General features: G+C 37.0%; 2 protein-coding genes across 2 annotated transcripts; one reads left to right on the forward strand and one right to left on the reverse strand.

The window, feature by feature from the left end:
* Window positions 1-549: 549 nt before the first annotated feature.
* Window positions 550-1093, reverse strand: LOC143558043 (mitochondrial intermembrane space import and assembly protein 40 homolog). Its single transcript, XM_077046971.1, has one exon. It carries the CDS (start codon window positions 1063-1065, stop codon window positions 613-615), a length of 453 nt encoding a protein of 150 aa, XP_076903086.1. The 5' UTR covers window positions 1066-1093; the 3' UTR covers window positions 550-612.
* A 5315-nt stretch (window positions 1094-6408) lies between these two features.
* On the forward strand, window positions 6409-9916 carry LOC143558048 (sugar transport protein 5-like). Its single transcript, XM_077046975.1, has 4 exons — window positions 6409-6523; window positions 7170-7489; window positions 7918-8553; window positions 9473-9916. The coding sequence occupies exons 1-4, from the start codon at window positions 6409-6411 to the stop codon at window positions 9914-9916; spliced, it is 1515 nt and encodes a 504-aa protein (XP_076903090.1).
* Window positions 9917-10659: the final 743 nt, after the last annotated feature.

A 10659-nucleotide genomic window follows, 5' to 3' on the forward strand; every position in this document is an offset into this window, starting at 1 on the left:
GAACATCCTAATCATTAACTAGTTTTATCAAAAAAAGGGGGGGGGGGGCGGTGGGAGAGAGAGAGGTTATCGTAGATTCACGCACCAGTGAGGAATTTGTTGTTCTAATAACCGATCATGTAAACTGGGATAACTAAACAGAGATTGGAATAAGAACCAATCAACATTTAAGGCCTGTGAAACCTAATCGTGTAAGGAATTAATGAGTTGAAACTACAAAAATAGTTCAAACCGCGCAATTTGTCAAAACTGTGTCATTTTGGCGGCCAATTTGCCTGGTTGGTTGACCCGACGAATTTGACCGCTCAACCAGTTTAGTTTGCCAATTTTCAAACTCATACCAAAAATTTACGTATAAACCAATTGAACCATATAGTGAAAGAATGATCTTGCAGAGATGAAAAACATATCAATTTGTATTACATCTTTTAATTAATAACTCAAATAGAAAAAAAAAATTATTGATAATTCAAATGTTCACAACCTCCTAAATACATCATAAAACTGAAAAAAAGCATTTAACGGGTCAGCATAACCCGACCTAAACCGCAACACCCATAACCAAAAACCACATCTGCCCATATCAAAAACAACCATGAGTAAGATCTTCTACTAGAGCTTCGGTTTTGCGGTCGCAGTTTCTTTTGACCATCTCGGAGGGATAATTTTGTATTCTTGCACCAGCTTCTCCTGTTCCTTAACTTCATCATCTTCCAACACATCACTTGGGAATGCGTTTGGATTGGTCTGAATGCATTTCTGCAAGGCCACAAACGGGTTCACACAATCTGATCCTTTTTCTTCAGCAGTGCTCTTCATAAAACATAAAAAGGCCTCCGAGAATTGGGACCCGCAGGGTCCAGTTCTGAGGTTTTGAATACACGGGCATTCTAATGCTTTTTGAGCTTTGGCTTCTAAAGATAGATTTTCATCTTCGTTGCCATATGCGGTGGCTTCAGCAAGCAAGGACTCCATTGAAGGTGGAGAAGACGACGATGAAGATGAGTGATCGCTTTTTGGATCTGGTACGGGTGATTCAGTGGCCTTGCTTTGATCTTGCCCCATTTTGTATAACTGTAGAGAAAAGAACAAATACACGCGTTTTCATGAAGCATCTTTATCATTTTAAAATTTAATAAACGCTAGGGGTGTACATGAGTTGAGCCACTCATATGCTACTCGAGATCAGTGCGGAAAAAGCTTGAATCGAGCGGAGCTTAAACAAGTCCAAGCCTGAGCCTAAGAATAAGCTCGTTTAATAAACAAGCTAAATCTAAACTCCGAGTCTAGCAATAAGATCATTCAATACACAAGCTCGAGGACGAGCCTAAATACAAGCTCGTAAAATAAAGGAGCCTGAGCTTCATATACCAAGCCCGGCTAGACTTGCAATCCAGAACACACTTATTATATATAGTTACAATAATCATTTTTTAATATAATAGATACAAGCCTAACAATTTTGAAAGAAAAAAATAAAAATCTGTACAAACCATCAAACTGCTAAAACGGGCGGTTTGGTTTATTGTTCTCCAAAACATGGTTGGTAGTTCAGTCCAAAAATTTTATCAAAACGGACTTTGAACAGTGGTATCCCAACACTATATTCTACAACTCAATTTATTACAGCTGATTATATAATCCTAAGTATGCAGAATCACATATTCCTAAGTCTAGTGTTATTGAAAGTGGTGGTTGTTCTTAAGGAGCCATTTGGTTCGTATAATGTTTCTTTAAACAAAAAGTAAAATCTAACGAACAAATTGGAATGAACTTCACTAAAAATTTGAAGCTTTTGGTTTTTGAATTTGTTAAAGGAACCCGACTGGAAAAGAAATCAAGTGAAAAAATTATCTTTTGGGTTTCCTATTAAGCGTGCAAACGAGCCGAACTACTCGGGATTGGCTCGTGAAAAAGCTCGATCGATCTGAGCTTAAAAAAGCCTGGGCTAAAGCCTAAAAGTAAGCTCGTCTAATAAGCGAGCCCAAGCTTCACTTATCGAGCTCGAACCGGCTTGCGAGCCTAGAAGAGCCTGTCAATTATATAATTTTATATAGTAATTATTAATTAATATATATAGTTAAGAAAAAATAACAAAATAACATATATTATGTTATACATATAAAAATATATTGAATAAAATATATAAAAGCAATTTTAAATATATAAAACATAATTAATAAATAGGAAACGAGGCAAGCCCGAGCTTGAAAAACGAGCATGAGCTTTAGAAATAGAGACTGAAACGAGCAGAGCTCAAGCCTAGTCGTTTTGTTTTTACCCCTATTTCCTATTAATTAGTGATGGAATTAGTTACTATGAGAAACCTAAGATATTTTTCACTGAATTAATCCCCATTTAGGTAGAATTAGTTCAAATTCCAGAGTATAGAGAGAGGCATTATATGGATCTACTTCTTACAATCCAAAATAATAAAAACACTAGGGTTACCGTAAATCAGCATAAGATATGAGAATAGTAGTTATATAAATGATGAAAAAAAAAAAAGCAGAATGAAGGAAATATGTACCTGGTTATTGGTGAATGGGGAGGATGGGTTGTTGTGAGATAGCTGGATTTTTTTTTACCTGGTTCTGTTAACTGGAATATTGATGGGGACTGTTGGTCGGAAAGTGGGTGTGACTGGGTGCGATGTTTTGTTATGCCGATGGAAGAAAACCCACCGATTGGGCTTGGTAAAATTTCCAAGTTAGGGGGCTATTTTTTTTATTCCTTTTTTTTAGCTCGTGTTTAACAGAAAAGGGATTTTGAATTTTGAGGTTGTTGGTGACTTGGGTTTCCATGACATAAAAGAAAAAAAAATTTGTATTTGGCTGAGGTGGTACCGGTTGATTAGGGTTTGGTTAGTAACTCTTGGCTTTGTCGGGTAAATGTTAGAGTTTTGTGTTCTCAAGTTCAGGTTTTGACTGCTTATTATCAACTATAAATTAGGGAACCGGGTTATGTGAAAATTTAGCGTTCAGGCTCATATTTGTCTACATGAGATCAGTCTGAGACACGATGGTTATGATCGGAATGTTTAATGGTTAAAGAGTTGGATTGGTTGGTTTGTCAAAGGGACCTTGGATGTGGTAATGATATGTGATAAACCTGGAGAAAAGGGAACCAACGGGTGTGCTGGTGACGACATAAGTGAAAAAAATGAGGTTGGTGGTAAGTCGTGTGAACTATTGCTCGATGATCTTTCGGCTAGTGTTTGTGTTAACTGATTGTGTGTACGGTCATAGAACTCTTGGTACCACTTACTTTCCATGATAGTTCTACTAATGTTATAATTGTTTGCATGTTAGCTGGTTTGGAATTGTGATTATTACTTCTTATTCGTTCAGAATTGTGAAGTTATATATTGTTCGGTGGTGACCAGTGGTACAGCATTTGAGAGGGTCGAGATCTTTATGTTGGGTAAAGTTATTTGTTGGGAAAGTACAAGTGGGGTTCATCTCATGCATTTGAGAGGGTCGAGATCTTTGTGTTGGGTAAAGTTATTTGTTGGGAAAGTACAAGCGGGGTTCATCTCATGGATTGTTAGTGTGGCCTGGTTTGGGATAACAGAGACAGCGGGAGATGGGCATAATTGACTTGGTAGGCAGCATAGAGGTCAGACATTTGAAGAGTCAATGCCAAAAAGTTTGGAATTCTGCTCTGAGAATATATTTGGGGTTGATGCATTGGGACTCAGTGAAGGCACTGAAGGCTCTTGTTTCAAGATTCAGTATGCTGTATTTCTTGTTACTCACTTCAATGAAGCACTAGCGAATCTTTTAGTTAAAGAATTTGGAAGATATAGTCTCTGTATCATCGGAAGAAGTGAACCAACTTCCGAGTTATAAAGTCCTGGCTCGCTGAATCGGGTAAAGTTAAGGGGTTTCAGTTTGCAAACATAAAGCCTAAAGCCACAGGGATGTCAGCTTGAGCGTATTCGGAGGTCTAAACACGATCGGGTTTTGGTAATAGTGGGAGCACACGGTGTGTTTTGGGTTAGTTTCCAAAGGGACGTTGGGTTCAGAAGACCAGGAATCCGAATGTGAAATGTCTCCTGGTGTAGTTTGCTGATTTGAAGAGAGTTTATCCTCTGGAAGTCTTTGGAGCCGGTAGTGTGAGTAAGTGAGGTCTGGTTAAGATTGAGGATGAGTCATTGGTGGATTTTGTCATGACTGGGTCATGATGACCGAATTGGAGCTCTTAGGAGCTTCAATGGGCCTTTCAGGTAACTGATGAGAAGGGCCACTGCAACTAGGGTGGATTGGTAGAAATATTTGCTTGTTCCTAGGGAACTGAAGGCTTGGAGAACTTCTGTTGTTGAAGTTTTAGGTTGTTCTTGTAAATGGAGGCTTGGTAGATTTCTGTTACTGAAGATTACTTGAGTTACTTGATAAATGGGATTGTTATTTGCTTGGACGGCGGGTTGGAGTTTATCGCAAGGCCTTCAAGTGGGAGATTATTCCGTTATGAAGGCCTTTGGGCCAGTTTTATTAGGGGGGCGGTTTTGGTTCCTAATTATGTTTAACCATAATCTTGTTATTATATATATATCCCATCATGTAATTGTAAATCTTGGTTCTGATCTAATAAGAAATACCTAGTTATAGCTCGTGGATGCAGGTCCCTCACGGGGACCAAACCACATTAAATTCTTGTTTCGTTTATATATTCGTTTCTGTGTGTTATATCGTTTGTGCTTGTTTGTGTGTGTTGTTTCACTTCCGCAACACCGCTTTATTCCTAACACACACGTATCACTGGCTGTAAGATCAAACCCAATAGAAAAGACATCTCAAAGAGTGGAACGGCAGTTACTTTATTGACTTCTTTAGAGTTGACCGCCAGGTAGTTCCATACGCAAGTAAGGCATGATACTTTTCAAGGTCACAACAAATATCAATTGACATTTCGAAGTGACACTTTCCAAGCCATTCCTTAATATCATTTGTCTGTTGAAGCTGAAGTGGAAAGTTAGATTAAGCAAGAAACTAATACAAAATCTTCCAACTGGATGGATTGCCCATTCAGACTAGGAGGAGTGGTACTTCAGATGAGTGTTAGAATGCCGGATGAGAAGTTCACTTTGAGCATGCCAGCCGATGTTGAAATGGATGCTTATGTTTCATATCCAGACATGTATGTTGAAGAACATAATTACTTCTTTCCATCTTCTAGTACACCTCCTCAAAGCTAGCAACCCATGACAGGCTATCCAGATCAGATCGAGGAGATGATAATGAACTAGAGAATGAAAAGAAAGAGAATAAGAAATTAGAAAGAAGATAGTGAATAAGTGTGACAAAATGAGAAGTCTTGTCAATGTGTGGATTAAAGATTAAGCAATAGTTTTTTTTAACCTTATGTATTACTATCAATAGATGAATAAAAGGTGTGTTTTATTGTAGGGTGTGTACCTTAATATCAACAACATCAGTATCCCTAATCACCAACACCTTTTTGTGTGCTCAACAAACTTAAATGCAAAACGTAAAAAATCTTTCAAATATTTGTCAACAATAGTCCTTGCTCACACAATCTGTAGTTTAAAACTCAAATTTCTTACCACCGGAATCATTCTTCTTTTAGTATACGAGCTCTTTCCGGATTTTATTAATGGGGTTAACTCCAATTTTTTTATAAAGCCACTCTAGTAATTTTTCGAAACCCAGTGGCTCCCATAAACCCATACTTATTTACATATATATGTAGGTCCGTCCATGGTTAGAATATTTAACTACATCACATTTTCTCTTTACTTATTGCTCATGATATAACTGTTTGGATCGTACCACATTAACAGTGTTGTCTAATGTCAATACTTGAGCATATATGCCCAACATGTCTTTCCTTAAATATCTAATCATATATTATTATTTACAGCAATGGGTTTAATAAGAGCACCAGACGATTGAATACCTTTTACCTACCAATATTTTCTCGAGCATCGATATCTCATGTATCTTAGCTTGATTTTGAGCATACTTTGGTTCGTTATGAAGCTCTTACATTGTAGAACACAAACCCCATAAACAACTAACTACATATATACAATTATTTATGTCAAAAGGTAATGAAAGCTTAGTTTAAAGGGTCTAAGAGGAGATTGTTTTGGGTTCAAGTCCCGTAAACAATAAGGATTAAAGAAGCTTTCCGTTAATAAAAAACTAATAATTTATCCAAATGTAAGGACCAATCAAGTTGATGATTTAGATTAGATAATCATGGACCCATGATTTTCCAAATTCCTAAATATCTTACAAAAATCCAAATTTTTTCGGCCTCTCTATCCCCACAACTTTCGACACCATTTCCCCCCAAAAAAAAAAAATACTATCATCTTGATCCAAACTAGTTTTTCCAATCCAAAAAACCAAAATAAAATATATCCAACAAGTCAAGATGATGATGATGGAAGAAGATGAAGAAATCATCAAAACGCCTTTGACCAACTCAGTTATAATTGTTTGTATCGTCGCTGGTTCTTCTGGTTTATTGTATGGATACGATACTACGGTTTGTGGTTAGTTTTCCTTTTTCATTTCTAAACAAGAACAAAACGAACGAAATCTAGTGAACCGTTTGTTTGATGAGAAATTTGTATATTTAACAAACGAAAGAACATATATGAACAAAATTGTTTGTTCATTTAGTTAAATAAACATGGAGACATGTCGCATTCATTCCTTTAAGTTCTTCCGGTTAAATTCATTTATGTTCATTACTTTACGTTTGTTTAAGTTCATTTGTTTATGTCCAATAATATTTATTAAAATTTTAAACCCGCTACATTTTTGTCTAGTTTTAATAACTCTAGGTCTAACACATTATTGTTCACATTCACTTTTAATTGGTTTTAGCTAAGTTACTTCGTTCATTTATGTTAAATCATATTCGTTCATTTACATTCGTGGACCGTTCAATTATCTTGTGAATGAAAGAACATAAACGAACATGGACAAGTTCATTTTTTAAACAAACATAATAAGAAAACCATGCTCATTTGATTGTTCGTGTTCAATTAAAAATAAGCAAATGACACACAAACATGCTCTGTTTGTGTTCTTTCGGTTCATTTACCAGGTCTAATTCACGTATCTTTAAACTATCATCTTTGGTGCAATACGTTATGGCGCATTGTATGTAATCAAGATTTATGTTGGTTGCAGGAGGGGTAATGATGATGACACCATTTTTAGAAAAGTTCTTTCCGACAGTTCTAGCAAAGATGATGGACGCGAGCCAAGACCAATACTGCCTGTTCGATAGTCATAAACTAACCGCATTCATATCGTCCATGTTCATAGCGGGTTTGATGTCGTCTCTGTTGGCGGGACGGGTTACACGTGTGATAGGACGCCGGGTTAGTTTGATTACTAGTGGGATCCTGTTCATTACGGGCAATGCCTTTGCGGTTTTTGCAGACAGTGTTCTTACACTCATTGTTGGTCGCTTGTTCGTCGGGTTTGGCATCGGATTCGCAAATCAGGTGTGCACTTTTTAATATGATGTAAGTCACAGGATCCTAGTTTTATTAAAGTGTGTAAGTAAAATGGTGTTTTACCCGTGAGCTTCAGGGTTTGAGTGCTGCAGGGCCGGTCCGTAAAATTTAAAAGGTCCTGTGAAAAATAATAATTTTGTTCCTATTGATCAAGGAGATGAAAATAAATAAACTTTTTGTCTCTCTATTATTGTATTATTATATTATATGTTTGAATTGGTAAAAGTTAAAAGTTTAGATTAATTTTATATACAGGGGGAGGGTAATTTAGGCGACCTTAAAATTAGCCAGCTCTAGATTCGAGCCTGCCTTTTGATGGCTGATAATGTAGGATTATAGAATATGTGTTAGACCATAAAATTAGCAGCTTTTATTATCATTATCATTATAATTTGTTTCTTATCGATCTTTGCAAGGCTGCTCCAGTATACATAACTGAAATGGCACCATCAAAATGGCGAGGAGCGTTAAACACAGCTTTCCAATTCTTCGTATGCTTGGGCGCGGTAATCGCCAGCTTAATCAACCTAGCCGCCAACCACTCGAAAAGCAGCTATGGTTGGCGCCTCTCACTGGGGTGTGCAAGCGTACCCGCCCTGATCCTCATCATTGGAGCTTTCTTCATCCCGGACACACCATCAAGCCTGATCCAGCGTGGGCATTGTGACGAGGCCTTAGCCACGTTGACCAAGGTCAGGTCAACAAGGGCGGGGGCTGAAGCCGAGCTAAATGACTTGATTGTTACTAATGAGGCTGTTAAGTGTAACCATAAGTGGCCATACATGAAACTATTGGAGCCTAAATATAGGCCACATTTAGTGTTGACGGTGGCGATTACGGGGTTTCAGCAGCTTACGGGGATCGGTATGATTGCGTTTTATGCGCCCGTGGTGTTGAGGACGATTGGGATTGGGACCGATGGGTCTTTGTTCGCGGCTGCGGTGATTGGAATTGTGAATTTGGCGTCGGTACTTATGTCAACTTGCATGGTTGATAATGTTGGGAGGAGGTTGATGTTTTTGCAAGGTGGTGTGCAAATCATTTTTGGGCATGTATGTCTATTTTCTCTTTCTATTTAGGGTATATTGTGTCTTAGATTGAGGTCACTAGATAAGCAGTTAGGGTTGGGTAACGTTGTTTAGAGGTTTCCCTAGGGATGTCCATGAATCGTTTGGGTTAGTTTTGAGGTCAGACCAAACCAAAATCGAAAATTCGGATTTCAGATTTTTTAAAATGTTCAATTCCAGCTTTTGCAATTTTCGGTTTTTATAATGTGTTCGGCCTGGTTTCGGTAATTTTTTTTATTGTTACACATTTTGATATAAATTTTGTAGTGTATCATTTATAAGTTCTCATATAGAACTTATAATTGCTTTTTACAGATTTCACAATCGATTTGGTTCCATTTTGGTTTTTTGCTTTTACAATTTCGGTTTAAAATATTTGGGTATGAATTCAGGCTTAAATTAAGTTACCAATTAATGATTAATTGATTGTTACACATATTAACCTAAAATTTTTATCTACACAATTTGTTATCTTTTTATGAATTACTTTAAATGGGTTTTTTTTGTCGAGTACTAATCGGTAGGATATAGTTATTTTGTTTTTTTGTTGATATCAAACCGAAAGTGAAGTATCAGTTTTTTTGAAATGCATAAAACCAAACGGTCCACTTTTTTATTAGGCTCGGTTATTTGGTTTTGTGCACGCCCTACACCTGCAAACACTTTCTTATTCATTTTAAAGACCTTTTAGTGAACAATTAACTTTGTTAATTGCCTTATGAAAACAATTTTGTCACAAAAAATAATCTAAACCAAGAATAGGCTTAGAGAGATTTTCAACATGTTAGAGTCTACGAGATATAACATAACCAGAATTCATAAACAGGAGAAACCACCCGCATATACAGATATCATATGCATTTATAAAAGAACTAACCGAGGTTACACCAAATCATGAATGCAGGTATTCATCGCGTGTACACTAGCAATTCAATTACAAGGCCAATACGACGAATTCGAGGATAGCTATTGGGTGGCGGTACTAGTGTTAATGTGTTTAATATCGTCAGCGTTCGGATGGTCATGGGGCCCACTTACATGGCTCATCCCAAGTGAAATACTGCCAATAGAGGTTCGTGCAGCCGGAACAGGCGTAGGTGTCTCAACGAACTTCATTATAACTTTTATACTCGCTCAAATATCAATGCAAATGCTATGTTCTATGAAGTTCGGTTTGTTCTTATTATATGGTGCAATGACGTCGCTCATGACAGCCATTATTGGTGTTTTCTTGCCTGAGACCAAAGGAGTTCCCCTTGAGTCAATGGAGAGTGTTTGGACTAAGCATTGGTATTGGAAGTATGTTGTTAACGCTAATGTTCATGAACCTATGTCTCTAACCACATGATTGTTTTGAATGTTTGGTTCAAATGGTATAAGGGGGGTTTGATGCAAAGAGATCTGAGATGAGACCGGTTTTGACTGTTGTCCTAACGATTATTGACCTAAAATGGGGATGACATGACATGACATGATGTTCGGGTGGGGTGTTTAAAGACGACGAGAAGAATTTGAGTATGTTCTTCAGCTTGTATTTGAGCTCTGAGAGAAGTTAGGGATCTGGAAATTGTAAATTGTATAGAAGTTTGGTTTTTCTTTCTATTATATTTTTTGATGCTAATTATGTTGATAGTAGATTACTATACTTTGTTTTTGGTTTTAAGGTGCTCCTAGTCTCCTATGTAGTCAAAGTTGCAAAAGGTGCTCACCTAACATGCAAACATCATGGTACTCGAGCCAGATATTGCTCACCTACTGTCACCCCATTCTAGGGTCTGGGCGTGTGACTCATAAGTTGATACTTGTTTTGTAAATGTATCAGAGTTTAAGGTTGTAAAGCGAAAGACTTTGATTAAAATATTATTATATTAAAAAGACGGGATTTTAAAACACCCGTTTGTTGGTACACAAGTGTTTAGATGTCAAAACCATAATTTATATGATTTTAATATTAAAATCTTCATATGAGCCATCAGATCGTCTAATGGCTAGACATCATCTCCAAACCTCCTATTCCTCATTACCTGTAAAACAGTTATAAAATTACGTCAGCAACGCATGCTGGTGAATACGCTGACACAAAACATTTAT

The sequence above is a fragment of the Bidens hawaiensis genome, unplaced genomic scaffold (genome assembly GCF_021521415.1).
Source record: "Bidens hawaiensis isolate Kalapana, Puna unplaced genomic scaffold, B.hawaiensis_p1.1 tig00019316_1, whole genome shotgun sequence".
Lineage (NCBI taxonomy): Eukaryota > Viridiplantae > Streptophyta > Magnoliopsida > Asterales > Asteraceae > Bidens > Bidens hawaiensis.

Excerpts from the sequence above, each read along its gene's own strand:
- LOC143558043 (XM_077046971.1), bottom strand. The coding sequence starts at position 1,065 with ATGGGGCAAGATCAAAGCAAGGCCACTGAATCACCCGTACCAGATCCA.
- LOC143558048 (XM_077046975.1), top strand. The coding sequence starts at position 6,409 with ATGATGGAAGAAGATGAAGAAATCATCAAAACGCCTTTGACCAACTCA. Across the intron at positions 6,524-7,169 it reads ATACGATACTACGGTTTGTG|GAGGGGTAATGATGATGACA; the intron begins GTTAGTTTTCCT and ends TGTTGGTTGCAG. Across the intron at positions 7,490-7,917 it reads GCATCGGATTCGCAAATCAG|GCTGCTCCAGTATACATAAC; the intron begins GTGTGCACTTTT and ends GATCTTTGCAAG.